The sequence below is a fragment of the Cebus imitator genome, unplaced genomic scaffold, assembly GCF_001604975.1.
Source record: "Cebus imitator isolate Cc_AM_T3 unplaced genomic scaffold, Cebus_imitator-1.0 Scaffold313, whole genome shotgun sequence".
Lineage (NCBI taxonomy): Eukaryota > Metazoa > Chordata > Mammalia > Primates > Cebidae > Cebus > Cebus imitator.
Genome location: NW_016107628.1, coordinates 856,372 through 879,425, shown reverse-complemented (window position 1 = coordinate 879,425; position 23,054 = coordinate 856,372). Strand labels below are relative to the sequence as shown.

The following is a 23,054-nucleotide window of genomic DNA, read 5'->3' as shown; positions in this document are numbered from 1 at the left end:
AAAAAAAAAAAAAAAAAAAAAGTGGGCCTTGTTATTTCTCTTGCTCCAATAAAGAAACTAAGGCCTAGCACTGACATGACTTGCCCATCAGCCACACAGATAATAATGTCCAGGGCTAAAATCCTGAAACATGTTCTGCGTGAATTAAAGTTTCAACCTGCTCTGGAAATCCTGCTTGATTGCCTCAACTTTCATATCTCTCTCCATTTCTGAATTCCCTCTGCACTTAAGATGGTTCCACGCCTCTTGCAAGGTGATCATATGCTGCCTTGCAGGTCCCCACTCATTTCATATGTGTTGCTCTGCCCCAGCTACAGGACAAGGGGCATCATGTCACATATCCCCTCTTCCCCAATGACACGTAGTCCAATGCAAGGAAGATACCAAATATTCAATAAACTATTGCTAAATGAGGCAAGGAAGGTGGGAACAAAGTGAGTGGCATGTGAGAGAGAGAAAAAAAAAGTTCTTAGACACAGAGAAACATGTGATGGAGATCAGAGTGCCAATGTGAACAAGGTCCTTTTTAAGGAAGGATCCCCCTCCCTTTCCCAGCCCTGAGCCTTCAACAGCTCTCAATGATCAGACCACTTCTGAGCCAAGCGCATTCTCAGGTGCAAAGGGGCATTGGAATTAGGGGAACAGCTGCCCCCCCCCAGTCACCTCCAATCAATCTCAGGCTCCTCGCTTTAAGTTTTTCTATGGTTAACTCACGCTACCTCCCACACTGTTTCCAGCTCTCTCCATTTCTCCAAAGACTAAATCCCTCCCTGGCCTTCTAGCTCTTCCTCAGCCCAGCTGCTGCCTTGATTCATCCGACCAAGGTAACTCTCCCTGCGGGTCTTTCTCTAGTGCCAGCTCTCTGCCAGCTTGGCTCACTGCCCAGTTCAGGGCTCCTCCCTTCAGGAAGCCTTCTGAACCAGAGTGGTGTGATGACTGTCTGCCTCTGAGGTCCTCGTGGTTCATGAGTCACAGACGTTCCCTCTCTCTCATCATGCTCACTTCTTTGCTCACTCCACTTTTCCCCTTCTGCCCCTCCAACTCCACGCTCCTTTTCCCCCTTCTCCCTTTCTTCTTTCCTTTCTAACTGCTTCTCACTGACGTTAGGCCTGCCGTTTGTATCACAGACATCATTTAATCTCACTGGCCATCGAAGCTAAAGATGCTGTTGATTTCTGACGTTTGACACACACGCAATCATGTATTTATTTACTTCTTTCCCTATTTATTTACTTTTTGGATTGTTTTTGTTGATTCATTTCATTTCTAAGACACCAAAAGACTTTCCCGATTTCTTTTGAAGCCATCCCAAAGCAACCCCAGATAAACTAATTCCCTTCACTCTCCTCCACTTTGCTAGCAAGGTGGGAAACGCTACCCCTCGTACCACCAGGAGATGATACAGTAGGTCTAAAGCCGGGAAGGCACAGATTTCTACCCTAAAATTGCCTAATAATACTCCCTGGAGACTCCGGGAGTGCCTGTTAGAAGGACATTAAAACAATAATGACACAACATCAGTGCTGACTCATGGACTCCTAGAACTTCCTCAGTGAGCCGACCCATTCCCACTCCCCACATCCAGTTGGATTTCCCCATCTTCACTTCTCGCCCACTACCCTGCTTATGTGCCCCATACCTTTCCTTCTTGGCCCTTTCCCACTCTCTCTCCCCTGAGCCAGGAAATAAAGTAACTTGGCCAGGTCTCTCATTGTCATTACCCTGCTGTTCTCCTCATGCAGCTCACAGGGCTACCTGCCCCTTCAGTTTCCCTAACTACCAAGGCGATCTTCATTCTACTTCTCTAGCAGATCCTCACACTGCAGGTGTGGTGAGAAGGCTTCATAATTACACGTCTGCCCACCTGCAGGACTCTTCATGGCCACTGTCACTCACCACCATTAGATGCACTGGCTGATGACAACTTGACAATTCATAAACACGGGGGAGGAGGAGAACCGTAAAAGAATACGTGTTCCACAAGTTAAATGGCACCATGAGGAGGCAATCACACAAATTCAGAATGTGAGATATTATTAAAGGCAACTGGCCTAGCTGCTTCAAAATATCAGTGTTATAAAAAGAATGGAGAAATGAATGAATGAATGAATGAATGAATGAATGAATGAATGGGGGAACTCTTCTAGATGAAAACAAACTACAGAAATACAAGTGAATGCAATGTGCAAACCTTGATTAACGTCTAGTTTGGAAACAAGAAAGCCAGAAAGACATATTTGGAACAATTGGGGAATGTGAGTGTGGATTAAATATTCGATGATATTATGGAATCACTGAATTCGAGTTTTTGATGGAGGAGGTGATCATGGTATTGGTGACATGTAAAAGAGTGTCCTTGTTCTTCAGAGTTGCAGGCTGAAGCATTTAGTGGCAGAGTGTCGAGATATCTGCAACTTACTTTCAAGTAGTTTAACAGTAAAAAATACGTATATACACCTAGAAAGAAACAAGCAAGTAAGGCAAATGATTAACAATCATTAAATCTAGATGAAGAGTTTATGGGTGTGATACAAGTTTTTCAACTTTTCTGTGTGTGCAAAAAAATTTCAAAATAAAAAACTGAAGGAAAAAAATAAATTTTCCAAGTGCCTGCCATGTCCCTCACTGTGCTAAAGAGTTTTATACATTGCTACAGCCCAGAGAAGGCACATAGAAAAGGACTTTTTAAATCTTCTTAGTTTGGGCAGGTATGTCATCATTTCTTTTGCAATAGATATGCCTACCAATTTTATTTGGACTAACAGGAAGAAAAGATTTGACTTCACAACACAATTAATGACAATGGGATGCTATGTACTTTGAGTGAAGTAACAGCAGGGAGCCTGGAACTAAAATATTGCTACTGTTTATCTATAAAGTATGTAATATCCCTAGATGATTGAAGGAAGGCTATAAAACATCCCTATGTTTACTTGTGCAACGCATGTAGCCATATATATCCTTTATGTGTCTATTCACAATGATACGTCAGTCTTGGACCCCAAGTCCCTGGAAGGCAGGGACAATATCTATCCAAATCACTGCTCATCCCCCAGCATGACACCGTGGTGAAATAAATATTTAACATGGCAATAAAAAGTAGAAGGTGATGATGTGACAGAAAATCAGTCACACCCTGAAAGCCCAGAGTCCTGAAGGGTTTTGATGCTGCTGCTGCTGCTGGTGAAACGTGGCATCGTCTGTCTGGCCTGTTACCTTTAGATCCTCCTCTTGGAGCTGCTCCATATACTCCAGCATCTGCTCCTTCTCCTGCTCCCGCTGCTCAGCAAGCAGCGATTGCTCCTCCTGGTTCTTTTCCATCTGTTCCACAATTTGCCGCCTTCCTCTAGGAGAGAACAGTGCCACCGGGTCTTAGACACCCAGGGTCCACGTCTCCCAGGGTCCAACCTCCACCCAAACAACTCCCAAGATGGGTGATGTCACAGAAACAATTTGGCAAGTGCCCCCTAAACATCAATATGCTTCATGAGCCCAGACCAAAGTCCTTCCTCCAGGAAGGACCTCAAGGGTCAGCCTTCTTTCTCCTGAGCTTCTGGTTCTAAGGCTCACTCTTCCTGAGATTCTCCTTCTTTATTTTTTTGCCCAAGAGGGCACCCCACTTGATAAAGCACATTCTACCTTCCAGTATAGAAAGAGTTTCTGAAGTCCTACCACCTCCCAAGTCTTCCCAGAGCAATCGTAGGAAGCTAGCCGAACAGTAAAAAAAAAAAAAAAAAAAAAAAAAAACCAGGGTCTACAAGCGGTTTGCCAGTGATTCCCTATGTGTTAGTGGGATGTCAATAAACCTGGAAGTATAGACCCCATGACATATGAGTAAAGGCTGGAAGAATGACAGGAGACACAAATTAGGATAAGAATCAAGAGGAAAGAGTATGAGAGTCACATTCAGATGGAGTGCTTGAATGGCTTCATGACTCCAGATGAAATAAACAGGAGTAAAGAGTAAAAGGCTTCCATGAAAACAGGTTTGGGCTCAATATATTACCAGCACAAATCATTACAGTTGTCGAATGAGACTTTGCTGGAGCTGTTTGTGCAGAAGACGGACAGCCACTTAGCCACTAAATAACCTTTTACTGAGAACCTACTATAGTATACCAGGTACCTACCAGAAATGCAGAGGTGAATGTAGCAGGTATAGTATACCCAGCACAGAGATGAATGGGTCCAGAGAACAGAATACAGTTGGGGAGATAAAACGGCCATTCAGTGTGGCACAAGGATTATTTATAGAGGTAATTCATATATGGTATGGTTGGTGTTCTAAATCTAGTACACTATTATTCTATAATTTACTTGCTCTGGGACTTGTCCTTCTCTGCCCAAAATGAAGGGGAGACTGGATTTATTCATCCTAACATGAATTAAGCACCTACTACAGGCCTAACACTCTGCTAGGCTCAGAAGCTACAGAAATGGATATGATAGGACTTGTCCCCAAGGAGCATAGCATCTAGGAGGGTCAGAGAGCCACAGCACAAGAGTGGGGTGCTGGAGTCTAAACACAGAGTGACGGGAAAGAGAAGGGAGCCACGAAGCCTACCTGGTGACATGAGGGAGGCGACAGCAACACTATATATGAAAGGAAGTAGAGAGCATTTTCCAGGAGGAAAAGGAAAGAGAAGGATATTCAAAAAAAGAGAGAACAACAAAGAATCAAAACTTGTGACCAGGCGTGGCATGTTTGAGGCCTAGGAGAAAGCACAGAGCACATAGCAGATAGGAGTGAGAAACGAGATTGATTGCAGCTAGATGGTGAAGTGCCTCCGAGGAAATGGAAATAAGCTTTTAAAAGTTCTGTGATTCGGGTCGGGCACAGTTGCTCATGCCTGTAATCCCGGCACTTTGGAGGCTGAGGCCGACGGATCACCTGAGGTCAGAAGTTTAAGACCAGTCTGGCCAACATGGTGAAACCCCGTCTCTGCTAAATTCAAAAATTAGCCGGTGTGGTTGTGCATGCCTGTCATCCCAGCTACTTGAGAGGCTGAGGCAGAAGGATTGCTTCAACCCAGGAGGTGGAGGTTACAGTGAGCTGAGATCATGCCACTGCACTCCAGCCTGGGCAACAGAGTGAGCCTCCCTTTCAAAAAAAAAAAAGTTCTATGATTCTATGTATCACTTCATAAAGTTATCAGATAATAAGTAGATGACAGAAATGATCATTTATCTCTTCCCTCTTTGCTGGGCTTCATGGACCTAAAGATACATGGAAATAGCTTAGAGAGAGAGATGCAGAAACCACATCTTTACCGAATTCTTTCCTCCCGCCTCTTCCTGTCCAGTTCCTCCTGCCTTTGAATGGATTTCTGCCGCTCCACTTCCATCATCTGATCCAACCGCTTCTCCTCTGTGTCCAGTTCTTTTTGGATCTGCTGCTTCTCCAGGATTTGGGCATCCCGGATGGCATGGCACTTAGCATTGAGGATGATCTGGAGATTGAAGATAAAACTGTGGCACTAGGCCTAGGGATGGTAAGTTTAAGGGGAAGAAATGGAAACAGAATGCTGTGCTGCTGAGCATGTTGGGTGTGCATGACTGCTCACAAGTCCAGGGAAATAAGAACGTTCTTATATTTACCTTTCCCCTTAATATAGTTCAGCTCAAACATTTACTGGCCTCCTGCTAGCTGCCAGGGTCTGTGCAAGGAAGGACCTGGAATAGCATCTTTCAGGGAGCCGCATCTTAGGGTTTTGGTGGTAATGGGTCATGCTTTGGAAATATGATGAAAGCAATAGGCCCTCTCCTCCATCAGATTCACTTACATATATACACACAAAATTTCTATAAAACCTCAGAGGTCCATTGTTCCACTTAGGGACCCATGAACTCCGGGTTAGACCCCTTGTTCTCCTCAGGGGAGCTAAGACACTCTTGCAGAGGCCAGGCCACAGGATTTTTAAGCTGGAAGAGCCCAACATGACACAAAAGGAATGAAAAACACGGGCCCATCAATAAGAACCCAAAAGTAAAACCTTTAGAAAAGTAAAGGAGGCATACGTAGAGAAGGTTTACCTGAGAGACAGAAATCAGAGGTGAAGGGATTGGGGATTCAGCCCTTTTCATTTGGTAAGGAAGTGGACCACAGGCAAATGAGTTATGACAGAATTCAAATGAGCCTCTGGTCTTTAAGCGCTCAGCCAAAGGAAGAGCTTTGGGTACTTCAAAAAGCATCCAATTGACTCGGCCACCCTATGTGGCCAGAACTGAACTAGCAGGATGAAAATAAAAGTGACACCTCACATGTAATTTACCAACCCACAGCTCACAAGCTCACAAAGCCTCTCCCATCTATTAGCTTATTTCATCCTGCCAACGATTCTGCGAAGTAGTTTTGTTTTGTTTTTTGTTTTTGAGACGGAGTCTTACTCTGTCACCCAGGCTGGAGTGCAATTGCATGATCTCGGCTCACTGCAACCTCCACTTCCCGGGTTCAAGCAATTCTCCTGCCTCAGCCTCCTGAGTAGCTGGGACTGCAGGCACCCGCCACCGTGCCCAGCTAATTTTTGTATTTTTAGTAGAGACGGGATTTCACCATGTTAGCCAGGATTGTCTTGATCTCCTAACTTCATGGTCCACCCGCCTCGGCCTCCCAAAGTCCTGGGATTACAGGCGTAAGCCACTGCGCCCAGCCTCTGTGAAGTAGTTTTACCACCCTTGAGTTACAGATGAAGAAAGTGAGGCTCAGAGAGGGCAAGTGACTTGCCCAAGGTCACACAGCAAGCAGGTGGCAGAGCCAGTCCTCCCTGTGATCATGGCAACTACCATGGCAGGTGAAGCCCTCCCCACATCCCACCCCTGCCCGAGCCCCCACCAGTCCCTGGCTTGTCCAGTGCAGGAATAAGAGGAGGGAGGAGGGATGGCAGTGAGTGATCAGAGGGGAGGGAGAGACAAAGAGCCCACCTTGCTCATGTCCTTGAGTTCCTCCTCCTGCTCCATCCGCAGCTTGTTGGCTCTCTGCAGGAGGTTCTGAGCCCTCTCCTTGGCCACCTCCTCCAGGTCGCTGAGCTTCTTGTTGTTGTTCCATACCATCTCCTTCTGTTTCATGATCTTCTTTCGTGTCACCACTGCATCCTAAGGGAGACCAGTCTGGCTCAGTGGGGGATATTTCATGCATTCTGTGCCCTGGGCGCTAGCCTGCCTACCACAAGTGACCCAGTACAATGTGGCCTCTGCCACTGATGCTGTCAGAACCGGGAAGTTTCACAGCCTGGCTTCATTCTCAGCCCTCCCGTTGGCCCGGGTTGCTCCCGCCTCTCCTCTCAGGAATTGCTCTTTGGTCTCCTTTCTGCAATATTTCTTCATTAAGTACACAATTCATGTCTCCTTTCAGGGTCCCCTAACGAGAGTTCCCCAGCGCATTATTATTCTGCCACGCCTCTGCAGAGGTGAAGGCTTATGGAGGTTCACTACCATGATGGCTTCCTTCTCCTTCTTGAAGGCCTGGTCCCTGGCCTCAAGCTCTTCTCTGGTCAGGACATGGGATCCCCATTTGATTCGCTCAAACTCCTCAGGACTGATGATTAGGGATTCCCCGGAGGGATCCTCTGTGGGAACACTGACACAAAAATGAACAAAGTTAGGGAGGGGAGAGGGAAAGCTCTCGGCACCACACTTCAGGCTTCTCTGCCCTCTTCCCCTCTCCCCATCATGCCAGTGGACACCCTCAATGGCAGAAGAAACTTTAAGTGTGCCATGGGTCCACTGAGGAGTAGAGGTTCCAAGTGGCGGGGGTAGGGGGACGCGGAATCAGGTAGCATTACAGGCTAAAAAGAGACTTGTTAAGTCCTTTTTCTATTAGGTCCAGCTCATACGTTACCTTCTCTGTGCAGCTGTCTGACCGCCTCCCACCACCATGTCCACCTGTGCCCGCTCTGCCCCCACCAAGGCCCAGTAGATCCCTTCCTCCTCTGAGCCCCCACTGAGCTCTGTTCTTCCTGCCTGTATCACAGCCAGTCGTGCGGGCTGTTTCCTTTATGAGCTCCTTCAGGACACAAACTCTGTCTTAACCACACTGGCAGCCTAGTCTCTGGCACAGCGCTTGACCCAGAGGGAGAATTCAAAACAAAGCTGTTGAATTAAACTTTTAAAACAGATTATTCCTCAAGGACGACATAAAAAGGACAAGGGGACGCCAGACAAGGTTGATAGAGATGCTAGTTAGAATCCTAAGCTTCCCTGCCCATCCAGCCTAAAGAGAAGCTTTGAACACTAAATATTAATTAAAATCTATGATCAACAATAGCCAGAGACATGTCTATAGACTTCTCCTTTCTAGCTGTCCAACGCATTCAACAAACCAATAGCTAATTATAATGATTACAAGCAAATGACATACATTAAAGATGGGGGAGGGAGTAGTTAGGGGGGTGGGAAGAAAACTGCTTCTGGGTGAGGCAGGTACATGCCACTTTAACAAGTACATGCCAATAAGACACAGACGGCCTGAGACAGGAAGTGAAGCCTCATCTAATAAAGCTGGTGTGTGTGTGTTGCAGGAGGGTGGTCCAGGAGACAGACAGAATGAGTGAGTGGATTTGCAGCTTAGCCAAGATCTTGTGTTCCACAAAGCAGCATGGCCCTAAACAGCCTGGGATCTGGAGTGACCAGGGGTGATCCAAATCTAAGACAGCAGATCATGCTATTTTCAGCAGCCCTGAAAAATAATCAGCGACTTGTCCTCCAGCGTGTTTTCAGGACTAGATGGCTCCAAGAAGGAACCTCCCTCGGGCTCCGGGAGTGGCTGCAGGGCTCTAGCCACATCTGGCCACTTGATGCCAGGGCTGACCAGCCATGCTCAGGAAGGGTCCGCAGTCCAACACAGCCCCCGGGGTGTGTCCCAGATGTGCCTCCCCAGCTGTGACACAGGCAGCATTTTCTGGGAGTTCGGGTTGTTAGCGGGTGGAACCAGAGCAGGGAGAGCGGCTGTAGAGAGTGATGCACTAACACAAGCGCTAAACCACCAAGCCCGGTGTTGGCTCACCACACATGGCCGAGCTAGGCCTAAGCCCCACAGGAGGGGCTCAAGCCTGGGGGCAGCTCTAGTCAGGAAGTGGGGCTGAGCTAATACCAAAAGAACCCAGGGAGCCCCTGCGAATTTCCTCTTATGGCCTTAGAGCGTGGGAGGAAGCTAGGGGGCTAATGAGGCATCTGGTCAGTTTCCCTTTGCTTTGGATTCTTAAATGCAGCCGAAAGGAAGTGACTCATCTGGATACTTCCCTCTACCGTGTGCACTAATGGGGACTTAGAGAGGACTCACTAACCACCTCCCCTCTACCCATCCCGTTGAGCTCATGCAGCCAGCCAGAAGTAAGGGAGGAGAATGAAGCTGAGAATAAAGGACAATGGCAATAATAGATACAACAATGGGAGAAACAAGAGAGGCCAGGATGGAGAAGAAAGAAAGAACTATGAAACAAAAAGGGGAAAATGAATAGGAAAGAAGTGGGGATTGGACCAACAGGATGCAACCAGGTGGGTTTACTCATCTCCCTGCAAAGATCCTTAGCAAAAGAATGGGGGCAGGACAAAGAAGGGCAGAGGACTGTGTACTCACATGAGTTCTCGGACCATGTCCCGAGTGATGAGCTGGATAGTCTCTGGCTTGCGATCCAAGGCCACGGCAGTGAGAGATTTTCGAAGGGTATGCTTATCTCGGAGCAGCACGATGGGGCTGTCGCTCTGGCCCTGGGCTGGGGACTATGAGTTCACAAAGTGTAGCTTAGCAGCTTGTCATCCCCACTTCTTGCTGGCCAGTCCTAGTTTCACGCATAGAGCAGCATGATGCCCTATATCTGAGCATGGCTGGATGTGTTCTGTACTGACCAGCTTTTCTTTTCTTTTTTTTTTTTTTTTTGAGACGAGGAGTCTTGCCCTGTCGCCCAGGCTGCAGTGCAGTGGCACAATCTCAACTCACTAAAACCTCTGCCTCGTGGGTTCAAGTGATTCTCCTGCCTCAGCCTCCTAGTAGCTGGGATTACAGGCACCCGCCACCATGCCTGGCTAATTTTTGTATTTTTAGTTGGCCAGGCTGTTCTCAAGCTCCTGACCTCAGGTGATCTGCCCGCCTGGGCTTCCCAAAGTGCTGGGATTATAGGCGTGAGCTACTACGCCCGGCCCTGACCAGCTTTTCTGAGAACAAGTCTCTTGTTCTTGTACAGAGACTCATTGCAGAATAGCAGGGATAGCAGGGAGTGGGGGTCACTAATGTGTCTATACCTAGTCTAAAATCATTAGGAATGAAAGTAAATTTCTGGTCTGTATGTTTTCCTCTCGCCATGAAAGATTTTCCTTTATGAAAGAAGAAATAACTGTCTCTCTGGGACCACACAATGAGTCTGAACCAATACAGTTGGTTACAGACTCTTAGAATCTATAACATTGGCAATTTTAAATTCTTTCTTACAATTAAATTACTTTAAACCACCACCACCCCCACAAAAAGAAAGCCATATGGAGGGAATTAGAAATGGCTAAATGACCTGCAGAAACCTACCCTTAAGATCTAAGGGTAGTTCTCTACCAGATGATTGAGTTGGTGGTGAGGATGTCAGTGAGTTAGAATTCAGCAAGAACACAGACTAGCTGTATGATTATTTTTTCAAAATTTTCTGACCCTGGGGGAGTTAGATAACAAGAAAATGAAATCCCTTGTTTCAGAAAATGTCTAAACACAGGAAAGAATCTGTCATTAATGCAGCAACTGTGATCCTGAGCAGAGGCAGGGGGACCGCCCCGCCTGTCCTACCTCACTTTGCACCCACAGTCCCCTGTGTGCTGCTGCCACCTGGTGCCTGTCTCTACTTTCACGTGGGCACAACTCAGTCATGCCACAGGTCACTTCTGCCCTCTACTGCCAGTTGAGAGACTTCCTGAACTCTTACCCACCAATAAGTCCAAAGAAACTGGACAAGGGACAGGCATTTTTCTGATAGCCCCCTTTGCCAGCCAGCATGACTACTCTTGGAGAACTCAGCCAATTCCACATCTCTGTTTGCTTTGACTAGAAAACTCCACATGTACCCAAAACAAACAAACAAACAAAAAATGTAAGTGAAATTGCATGTTGGCCAGTGGGGTGACTCATGCCTGAAATCCCAGCATTTTGGGAGGTCGAGGCAGGCAAATTGCTCGAGCTTGGGAGTTCAAGACCAGCCTGGGTAACATGATGAAACCCTGTCTTTACAAAAAATACAAAAATTAGTCGGGTGCCGTGGTGTGCACCTGCGGGCCCAGCTACTTGGGAGGCTGAGGGAGGAGAATCACTTGAGCCTGGAAGGTGGAGGTTGAGGTGAGCCGAGATTGCACCACTGCACTCCAGGCTGGGTGACAGGAGTGAAACCCTGTCTTTAAAAAAATAAAAATAAAATGGCCGGGCACAATGGCTCATGCCTGTAATCCCAGCACTTCGGGAGGCCGAGGTGGGTAGATCACCAGGTCAGGAGTTCAAGACCAGCCTGACCAACATGGTGAAACCCCATCTCTACTAAAAATACAAAAATTAACCAGGCATGGTGACATGCACCTGTAATCCCAGCTATTCAGGAGGCTGAGGCAGGAGAATTGCTTGAACAGGGAGGTGGAGGTTGTAGTGAGCTGGAGTGCCACTGCACTCCAGCCTGGGTGACAGAGGGAGACTCTGTCTCAAAAATAAATAAACAAATAAAGTATTCTGTTGATCCTTTCCCTTACCAATAGGAAAACTGCTACAGAGTGAGAGTCTTCTACATGAGTTAAGAAGCCTATCTTAATTCCTCTGGAGAGCCCTCTTCGATTCACAATGAAGATGTTGAAAAGCAGGGACAGACATCAACTCTCCTTTCCCCACCTGCCCCACTGGCAGAGGGATTCAGGCCATGACTGCTGTCTCTCTTTCTCTTTCCCCTTCTCTTAATCTCTCACTGCCCTTCTCTCCATGTCTCATTCTTTTTTTCTCCTTCCCTCTCTTCCTTCTCACCTACTAAACGCCATGTACCAAAATCAGTCAAAGCTCTATTATCTAGCTGTCTTTATCTAAAGGAGTTGTCAACCTCTTGGTCTAGATAACACTTGCAAATAAAGACCTGCTCATTTCCCAAAGCTAAGTAATTGTTTCAGTTGAGCAACTGGGAAAGGAGGATGGTTTTGTGTTGTACTCTTAGGCTATTATCCTTGGATGGAGGGGGAAGATGTTGCTCTTGTCTGCAAGCTTAGCCCATCAGCCCTCCAATGTTTCCACCACGGAGCTCTCACTGAGCAACTATTGCACTCTCTGCAGCTGAGCCTCCCTTTTGACATTGCAACAGATTTTAAACACTGTGAAGACATGGGAGATTCCAGGGTAGAAGCCAGATGCCCGTTTATACAGGCCTCACTAGATCTCAAAGCTTTGCAGCTCAGGTCTCAGAATTCCCCTCTGTCTTCGATCTGAGAATTACCTAAGAGAGCAAGGTTACTCGAAATAAGCTTTGTCCTGAGCTATATTTTTGGGCCTCTGCCTGCAGGTAGCATCGACTCGGAAGGACTTGTTGAGGATTACCTTGATATCTCCAAAGAGGTTCTCATCCACCTCAGAGCTCACGGCTTTGGTCCGATAGCGATTCTTATTCCTGGACCTGCTGGAAGCAGTAGAAGAGGAGCTCAGGACGCCAGCTGTGCTTAGCGGCTGCAGGAAGAGGCAGAAAGTTTGGGTCATCAGTACTGAGTGGCATCCAGACCTTGGGCAGTCAACAATCCTCCAGCCCATGTTGGGGAGTAGGTGGGCATGTGAAAAAGAAACAGGGAAAGCAGCTGTGCAAACTCTGACCCCTAGGGGACAAAGAGCAGCAGACGGAGGGCATCCCCACCGAGCAGGGGGGCTCTGCAAAAAGAAAGCTCTGCACAAAATTGCGTTTCTGTGAAACAGCTGATCTCATAGAAGTGAGAATAGAATGGTGGTTACCAGAGGCTGAAGAGAGGATGGGGAGGAGCATGGGGAGAGGCTGGTCACTGAGTGTGCAGTTGCAGCTGGATAGGAGGAATAAGTGCTGGTGCTCTATTGCACAGAAAGGTCACTATAGTTAATAATAATGGACTGTCTATTTCAAAAGAGAGACACAATATCTAGAAGAGAGGATTTTGAGAAATATAAATGGTGTGAAGATTAAATGAGATAAGATCAAGTGTTTGATAGTACAATAGAATGACTAAACAATAATGTATATTACTATGTATAAACATATATTAATATACATGTATACAATAATGTATATTAATTTATATTGTATATTTCAAACTAGCTAGAAGAGAGAATTTTTATTTATTTATTTTTTTTATTTTATTTATTTTTTTTTTTTGAGACAGAGTCTCGTTCCGTCGCCAGGCGCCAGGCTGGAGTGCAGTGGCGCAATCTCGGCTCACTGCAACCTCCACCTCCCAGGTTCAAGCAATTCTCCTGCCTCAGCCTCCCGAGTAGCTGAGACTACAGATGTGCACCACCACGCCCAGCTAATTTTTGTATTTTTAGTAGAGATGGGGTTTCAACATGTTGGTCAGGATGGTCTCGATCTCTTGACCTCGTGATCTGCCCGCCTCGGCCTCCCAAAGTACTGGGATTACAGGCGTGAGCCACCGGGCCCGGCCAAGAAAATTTTGAGTGTTCTCACTGCAAAGAAATGACAAGTGTTTGAGGTAATGGATATGCTAATTACCCTGATTTAATCATTACACAATGTATACATGTATCAAAACATCACATTGTACCCCATAAATGTGTACAATTATTATGTGCCAATTAAAAACAAAACTTTTTTTTGAAAGAGCATTTCTGTAGTCCCTGAAGCTGAAGGCCAAGTCAACCACCTAGTGTGGAAGTAAGGATAAAGGAAGCAGGGATGGCAGGAGAGAGAAGCAACAGTTTCTCATTAACTACCTAGTACCAGTTTCCCACGAGGACAACCTCTCTGGGGCAATTTGGGCTTGCCTCCCCAGAAATGCAGTGTCTCCTTTGCCACCAATCTTTTCAGCCTGTGTTTCAATCCTTTCTCACAAATGATACTACTGTTTGACTTGCTTCATGGCTCCACAATCTTACAAGGTTATGGTGGGGACCACAGGATATAAAGGATGGAAAAGCGCCTCGCCCACTGCTTGGCATGTGGTTGATGCCCAATAAACTTGAGGCAGTGTGTGAATGATAAATGATTACTAGCTACAATCAAGCAAACCAGTTCATGATATCCACTATTTAGCTGTTTCTCCCCCAAAACCCTTTTGGTATGCCTTAGTCATTTCTTAACCACCTACTATCTTCCTATTTTGGCAAATTCCCCATCTAATGTGGGAGATAGTGCTCATCTCCAACTACAGAAGCTGAAATCATCAATGTTCACCTTCCGAGGCTGGCCAAGGGACCTAGGCTTAGCCAATGAGATCACCCTGGACTGACAATGACTAGAGAACTAGTAGTGCAAGAGGCAGAACCCGGAAAAGCTTTCTGACCCAAACAGCACTGGCAGCCAGACCCAGTGTCTGGGCAACACTGACAGCGACACCAGCAGCGGCACCCTACATACAGAGCTGGCCGTCTGGGGAGTGCCACAGTGCATCCAGGTCCTCGCCAGATCAGTCCTAGATTTGGATTTTGGCCTTGGTTCCAGCTGCAGAACCTTCCTTAGTTGTTATTCGTGAGCTCTCCAAAACCCTCGTAACACATTCTCTTTTACTTAAATTGGAATTCTGGTTCTGTTGCTTGTAACTAAGACCCTGACTAACACAACCTCCATTCCCAAAGGACAGGCAGCTTCGGCTCAGTCCCACGAGTAGAAGTCTATCTCCAAAAGGTAGCGTCTGCGAGGACCACTAGACGACTCCAGGCTTGTGATAAAGCTGATTCAAACCTCACTCTGGAGGAGCCCAGGTGCCCCACTCCCCGCTCGAAACTGGGCTATCTTGAAGGGATGGGCCAGACACACTGGGTCTTCCCAAGCTTGGGAATCAGCAGCTGTCAAGGGAACAGCGTAGACAGGGAAATATACCACGTGTTCCAGGTTACTAAAGCCCTGGATGGTGGTCCGAAAGCTCCTTCCAATCTGCCATTACCAAGCAGACACCCCAGCGCCTGTTCCACCTGTATCATCAGGTTTTCACACTCAATTGGACAATTATTTTCCAGCTGTCTCTGTGCTGTACATTCAACACTGCTGTGCATGCATTTCCCTCACTGCCTGGCACAGCCAGCAAAAGGCTTACACAGGGAGTCTCCCTCTACGTCCTCAGAAAGCCCGGATACAGAAAAGCAGAAAAGCTTGGATTTATTAAAAGGTAAATATAGCAGCCCCATGGATGCTTAGTAACAGCCTCTGAAGGGTTATTATATGGTAGGTGGTGAGTTACGGCTCCCCTTTCCACCAAAAACGAGGAAATGAATACAAACTTCAGTAGGTGGGATTGAGGCTAAGCATTGGGAATAACTGGAAAAGGCGGAAGACTTTGGATCATGAGTTTTGTATGTAATTAAGGGAAAAGGCACAGTGCCTGGCACATAGTAGAAACAATATAGCAATGTGCATTTGATGAAGAATGAATGAATGAAACCGAACAAAGTGACCTCTCAAGGACAGGACTGCAGACCAGATTGAGATGGATACTTTTCTGGAATACGCCTGCCTGACTCCAAGTCACTCCACCATTCCATGTTTTCCAGATCTCGTATGTGGTCTCCACTGTGGATAATAACGTATGTGAAAGGGCTTTGAAATACAGATGGAAAGTATTAATGTTTTTCATTTGTTTTCCTGTCTCTTTTCAAGGACTCTAACAGGTTTTCCCTTGTCCTAAAGTGTCCTCCAGATTGCAGGTTCCTCCCGGCCTAAGCCTGCAACTCCTGTTTCCGATGCCCTTGGTACCCAGGTCAAGAGGAAGTCATAGCAAGGACTGCCTGAGCCAGAACAGAGGAAGAAAAACAGATGACCACAGAAAAGTGGCCACTGAGCCTGACAGAGGGAAGCTCTGAACTCTAGGGTTGGGTGGCTAAGAAAACCTCATTTAGGAAATGCTGACTTTGAAGCCACAGCCTTACACCAGGGTTAGAATAAACGATTTTGCCAAGACTAACAAGGATTAGAGGGGTCACCATATAAAAGTACTAGAAAAAAATGAAGAACCAAGCATAAATGGAAAGTTGGATCCCTCTGGGCAAGAGGCAATAGCGAAGAAGTTCTTTTAGGAGGTGAAGGGCTGGTATTCTTCCTTGCATGACCAAGTAAATATTGTCAAGAAGCTGAACAGTGCCTAGTGAGAAGCACGTCCAGTCCTGCTTGTGGGGAGACAGCTCTCAAAGGGAAGGCAGCTGAGAAGGGGAGACAGCCCTGGAAGGGAAGGCAGCTGAGAAGGCAGGGGGGCCTGGGGAAGATGAGGACTGGGGACAGATAAAGATGCCAGCTCTGCTTTGATATTTTTGTCTTGGTGACTAAGCTGACTCCCCCTCTCTTCCTAAGCCATCCAACTCCTGGAGCACAAGAATTCAGCCACAGCTAGGAGCTCTATGAGAGACTCTGATGCAGAAAGATTCACTGATCAAATAAATGATGATACTGACTTACAGTCATTGATAAAGGATGATCTCCATAACATGTTAAGTTGTAAAGAAAACAGACTGTAAGAAACACATAAGGCTGGATGCAGTGGCTCATACATATAATCCCAGCACTTTGGGAAGCCATGACGGGTGGGATCGATTGAACTCAGGAGTTTAAGACCAGCCTGAGCAACATGGCAAAACCCCATCTCTACAAAAAATATGAAAATTAACCAGATGCGGCAACGTACACCTATAGTCCCAGCAACTTGGGAGGCTGAGGCAGGAGGATCACTTGAGCCCAGGAGGCAGAGGTTGCAGTGAGCCAAGGTTAGCCACTGCACTTCAGCCTGGGTGACAGAGTAAGACACTGTCTCAAAAAAATTTAAAAAAGAAAGAAAAAGAAATGCATAAGTATTCTTGGCCAGGCACAGTGGCTTACACCTGTAATCCCAGCACTTTGGGAACCCAAGGTGGGTGGATCACCTGAGGTCAGGAGTTCAAGAACAGCCTGTCCAACATGGTGAAACCCCATCTCTACTAAAAATACAAAAATTACCCAGGCGTGGTGGCGCACACCAGTAATCCAGCTACTCAGAAGGCTGAGGCAGGACAATGACTTGAACCCGGGAGGCGGAGGTTGCAGTGAGCTGAGATCATGCCACTGCACCACAGCCTAGGTGACAGAGCCAGACCCCATCTCCAAAAGAAAAAGAAATGCCAGGCATAGTGGCTCATGCCTGTAATCCCAGCACTTTGGGAGGCCAAGGCGGGCTGATGGCAAGGTCAGGAGTTCGAAAACTGACTGACCCAACACCATGAAATCCCGTCTCTATACAAAAAATTAGCCAGGGGTGGTGGCAGGCGCCTGTAATCCCAGCTACTTGGGAGGCCGAGGCAGGAGAATTGCTTGAACCCGGGAGGCGGAGGTTGCAGTGAGCCGAGATCACTCAACTGTACTCCAGCCTGGGTGATGGAGCAATACTTTGTCTCAAAAAAAAAAAGGAAAAAAATATAGATATATTCTTGCAAAGATGTTTGTATAGCTGGTATGCACCCAGAATGTATTACTGAAAGCATTTTCACAAAAATGAACAGTATGTCAGGTTAGCTTTACCACCTTAAGATGTTTTTTGTATTGAATAATTTTCTGCAATGAGTAACTTTTTATGACCAGAAAAAAAAAAAAAAGACTATTTTTATTTGAAAACTAAGCAAAGTAATGGGCCTGATGCCCCAACTCTGAAAGTAAAAGAGTATAGACCTTAAAAAAAAAAACACAGCATTCCCATGCGCCAGACCCCTTGCCTTTTACTCTGAGTGATTCATGCAGTTATCCTCTTTCTTCAAATGGGATCAAGTTGGCCATCCGTAGGATGCCACCAGAAGATAACATCCTAGTCAGTACTGAGGTCCCCAGCTCTCCTTCTGGACGATGTTGATCATTATTTTTGTAAGAGTTCTAGAAGTCTGCCCAATTGTGAGCCTCACCACTCCTACTATCTCTTCTCACTCCTTTAAATATTCTACAAACCTAGTTGAGTGGCACCTACGTACACAAACACACACACACCTGGCCTGCCACAGATCACTAACTTAGACCCACTGCTTCTCAAAGGTGTCCATATGCCAGTCCTATCCCAGGGACTTCAGAGGGGCTCAGTCAGTGAGTCAAACCCCTGCCCAAAGCGGCTCCTGGATGGGGAATCCCTGATCTGGGTGCTTTGAAGCCCAAAAGGCTAGCCCAGGTGCAACTTAAAATCTATGAGAGCTTGGAAATAGGAAATTTTAAAAAGAGGACAAAAGGGGAACTGACATTGACTACATGCCCTTAGAAGCCAGGCATGACGGTCGGTGCTCACATACATACGTACGCCATTGCATTTGTAAGGTGCTGACGGCAGACGGGACACTGAATCAAATAGAATGCATAAGTGAAAGGGGACCCCCACACACACTACCACACTGCAGGGAATCCTCAAAAGTCAGGAACTGCTCTTTGTCGGAGACTTATTTATTTAATAATCGACAAAACTCTTCTGAAGTTCACTGAGCCCCAGAAAAGCAATGCAGCCTCTGGGCCTGAAGTCTGTCCACAAGTACACCGAAGTAGCGACCTTTGCCCCCTGTTGTGCTCCAGACATTCTAGGCCAGTCCCAAAAACCCAAGACTCCAACGCTTCTCCTCTGCCCTTCCCCCTCCCCTCTGGGATCAACACGCTCAAGCCCAGGTGTCCTTCCTCCCAGACCTTGCTGGCCTTCTCAACCTTCAGGACCCTGACAGTTCCCCCCAATCCCAGCGAACCCCAGGCTGCCAGGCCTGTCCTAATCTCTCTCCTGGGCCTTGCAAACCTAAGACCCTCCTCATTCACTCATTCATTCATTCACTGGCAAATATTTATTGACTATGTACTGAGGGACACGAAGCCCCACTAACAGAAGAAAAAAGTGAGGCTCAGGCACATTAAATGACTTACCCACAGTCACCTTCCTAAAGTGGCAAAACAGGTACCACTACCCATTATCCAGCCTCCTCACCAGTGTTTTTCCCCACACCACATTAACAATCTTTGGACCACGGAGGCCCCGGTCTGATGGCATAAAGGAGAGGGTTGGGGCATCCCCTTCTGTCCAACTCCCCCGTTCAGCTCACTCCACATTTCCAACCACTAACGACACCATCCCTAATTCCTCTTCTAAACCCACCTCAGGATCTCCCTTGCTTCTTCTAGAGTTGTTCTCTGCTCCTGGGCCTTCCTAACCTCTAGACCCAACTCTGTCCTCCCCTAAACCCCCACTTTCCCCACTCAGAGTCCCCACCCAATTCAGGACACAAGAGGCCCCATCTGAGGTTCTCCCTCACCATCTCCTCAGCCACACGCCCTGATTCCAGACCTCTGCCGCCGCCCCGGCGCCGCCAAGGCCCCGGTGTTTACGCGTTACCGTGGCAACCACTAGCCCGCTTTCTTCGGCTCAGGCCCCGCCCCGGCCCCGCCCCTCCCGCCTCCAGTGGTCAGTTGCCCTGTGCTGGTGGCTTCGGACCGGAGACCCTCGCTCGAACGGTTCCAGCCCCGCGCTCCAGCACAACCGCGGCTCTGAAAGTGACCTGCCCTGGCATGCCCTGTTCTCCACTTTGGCTTTGGCCAAACTTTTGGGTCAGGACCCGAACCTAAAGAGCTTACCATGGGCCGCGGGGGTTCTAACTGTCTGCGGCCCCAAGTGCCTGGGCCAGGGTCACAGTTTTTCCCTGGGACTCCACCTGAGTTACTATGGTTACCCTTGCCCCACTGCCCAGGAGGCGCCAAGCCAAACCCTGATGAGTGTAGTCTGCAGAGAAGCCAGCAGTATCAGGCCAAACTAGTTTCACAGCAGGAGAGAGTCTGGTCGGGTCAAGAAAGAACTTCCAGCCCTGAGGATGTCTATGCAGTCTCAGGAGCAGCTTCTTAAATTGTGGGCCTCACATCTCCGGCTAAGAATCACCTGGGAGAGATCATTAAAAATATAGGCCCAGCCGGGCGCAGTAGCTCATGCCTGTAATCCCAGCACTTTAGGAGGCTGAGGTGAGTGGATCACGAGGTCAGGAGTTCAAGACCAGCCTGGCCAATATGGTGAAACCCCGTCTCTACTAAAAATATAAACATTAGCCGGACGTGGTGTTGCGTGGTAGTACCAGCTACTGGGGATGCTGAGGCAGAAGAATCGCTTGAACCCGGGAGGCGGAGGTTGCAGTGAGCTGGAATCACACCACTGCACTCCAGCCTGGGTGACAGAGTGAGGCAAACAGACAAAGAAAGAGAGAGAGAGAATGAGAGAGAGAAAAGGAAGGAAAGGAGGGAGGGAAGAAGGAAGGAAGGCCCTACATTAGACAATCAAAAGCTAAGAAATTGACTTTGGGGAACTTGTCAACACTTCCTAGCTGGTATGTACTGTTCTAGAAAAGTGTTTAGGGATTTTATCACTTTTCCAATTTGGTTTGGCCTCTCTACCTCCCAACTTGCAGGGATGGCACTGAGCTCACTTTGGTAGGCTGCGTGCTCCAAGCCTCACGAAGCTGTCCCATGAGACCACGGATATTTGTCTTCCTCCAGTGCTGACTAGCTAAGCTCTTGGTATGGCTCTGTGAGTCTCTGAGCAGCTTTCTCAAGCCTCTCCCCAAACCCTCACAGCCATCCTTTCTGAAGCTCTTATTCCAACTTGAGCACTGAGGGCTGTTCACAAACCCCCAGGGAATGGAAGAAGGGAGACAAGGTCACTTCTTGTTGCTTTTAAAAGGACTCACTCCGATAGGCTTCACATTCCTTCCCCAGATTTCCCAGATTTGTATCTCCTTTGGGATCAAGAGTACAAAACTGTGTCCCCTGCCCAGAGTCCCGCAGAGTGCTGAAGGCTTAATCAGAGGGAGAAGACAAGGCCTGACGTGGAAAAGCACAGACCTTGGGAGGTCTGGGACTAAGAAAGGGGCTGTTCTGTTCCTAGGAAGCCTCTTCACTAAGCCTTGGCATTATAACCTCCTTCCCTGCAGCTCAGAGAGAAGGGAAGACAAGTAACTGGCCCACTGTGGATAAGGCGCTTCCTGTATTCTCACCCCATTCGCCCAGCCACACCTGTGTGATGCAGTTACTATCCCTGTGACCAAAGAGGAAACTGAGACCAAGAGAAATAACTGTCCAAACTCAAAGTCTGTATTCTTTTCTCAGCCTGAAGACTGATTCTCTGAAGAAATGGTGCAAAGTTGAGGCAGGAAGGAGGGAATGACAGAGTACAGTGTAAGGGACTTGCCTCTCAGCAGGCGATTACACACCTATAATCCCAACACTTTGGGAGCCCGAGGCAGGAGGATCACTTGCATCCAGGAGTTTGAGACCAGCCTGGGCAACATAGGGACATCCCATCTCTAAAAAACTCAAAAATTGCCAGGCATAGTGGTGCAGGCCTGTGGTCCCAGCTGCTTGGGGGGCTGCCCTAGGAGGGTCACTTGAGCTTGGGAGGTCGAGGCTGCTGTGAGCCATGATCATGCCAATGCACCCAGCCTGGGGGACAGAGTGAGACCCTGTCTTGAAAAATAAATAAAATAAAAATGTATCTCAAAGCTAACAATGCTTAAGTTTCAGGTCTCTCATTTACATAAGCGCATATCAAGGCTCAGAGAAGAGCCCTTGGCAATGGGTCTACAGGTATACCTTGGAGATATTGCAGATTAGGCTCCAGAGTACTGCAATAAAACTAATATCACCATACAGTGTGAGTAACACAAATTATTTGGTTCCCCACTGCATATGAAAGTTACATTTGCACCATACTGTGGTCTATTAGGTATGCGACAGCATTATGTCTAAAAAAATGTGCATACCTTAATTTAAATATACTTTATTGCCAAAAAGGGCTAACAATCATCTGAGCCTTCAGAGAGAGTCATAATCATTTTGCTGGTGGAGGGTCTTGCCTCAGTGTTAATGGCTGCTGACTGATCAGGGTAGCACTTGCTGAGGGCGGAGGTGGCTGCGGCAATTTCTTACAATAAGACAACAGTGAAGTGCGCTGCATCAGTTGACTCTTCCTTTCATGAAAGAGTTCTCTGTAAGATGTAATGCTGTTTCATAGAATTTTGCCCACAGAAGAACTTCTTTCAAAGTTGGTATTGGAAATAGATGCTCAGCGCCACAAAGGAAAAATAGCACCTTGACAAAGGATCTTTCAGCAACGCAATTTTTACTTCCTGGACTGCAGGAAGGGTACCCTGGCTAGCCATCATGCTAGGAGAGTAAAATGAACAAAGGAAAACAGACAAGTTTATCGCTTACACATTTGGGGTCATCCTTACTGCTGTGTCTGATCTCCATTGGCTGGAGCCAGACCTCACAATCTGAACTAAAACCTGATTGGCTAATAACCTTTCTAAACAGGTAAAAGCAATGGAGACCTGGGACATGCTTGTGAGCATGTCCAGCACCGATATCTTGGTTAAAGTACAAGGACATAGAATGTACTACGTGCCTGTAAGCATGGCATGTCTAACAGCTCCATAGGATAGGGCTTAACAAAGTTATTAGCACACTAGTTTTTTAACAAGAAAGGAAACTTTAAAAATGAACTTTTCTATTTCCCACACTTAACATCAATCCTCTCAAGCCCTGCCACTGCTGTATCATCTAAGTTTATGAAATTTTCTAAATTCTTTTTTGTCATTTCAATAATGATCACAGTGTCTTCACCAGGAGTAAATTATTTTCTGTTTGTTTGTTTATTTTAAAGCTCCATTGTCAGTGGAATAGGACTAGATTTTAACCCCTAAGAAACAACTCCTCACTGGGTGCAGTGGCTCACACCTGTAATCCCAGCACTTTGGGAGGCCAAGGCAGGCAGATCACAAGGTCAGGACTTCAAGACAAGCCTGGCCAACATGGTGAAACCCTATCTGTATTAAAAATAAAAAAAATAAGCTGAGCATGGTGGCGTGTGCCTGTAATCCCAGCTACTTGGGAGGCTGAGGCAGGAGAATTGCT

The 23,054-nt window shown here is 47.1% G+C and overlaps 1 protein-coding gene across 1 annotated transcript in view; it reads right to left on the bottom strand.

The window, feature by feature from the left end:
* CFAP45 (cilia and flagella associated protein 45) overlaps nucleotides 1-19,521 on the bottom strand; it is a 29,794-nt gene extending 10,273 nt beyond the window's left edge. Inside the window, exons 1-7 of the mRNA XM_017503656.2 lie at nucleotides 19,415-19,521; nucleotides 12,536-12,661; nucleotides 9,575-9,717; nucleotides 7,432-7,576; nucleotides 6,922-7,092; nucleotides 5,272-5,450; nucleotides 3,217-3,346 (exon numbers count right to left, since the gene is read on the bottom strand). Coding sequence (XP_017359145.1) covers nucleotides 3,217-3,346; nucleotides 5,272-5,450; nucleotides 6,922-7,092; nucleotides 7,432-7,576; nucleotides 9,575-9,717; nucleotides 12,536-12,661; nucleotides 19,415-19,417 — 897 coding nt within the window. The 5' untranslated portion in view covers nucleotides 19,418-19,521. The remainder of the gene's footprint in view (nucleotides 1-3,216; nucleotides 3,347-5,271; nucleotides 5,451-6,921; nucleotides 7,093-7,431; nucleotides 7,577-9,574; nucleotides 9,718-12,535; nucleotides 12,662-19,414) is intronic.
* Nucleotides 19,522-23,054: the final 3,533 nt, after the last annotated feature.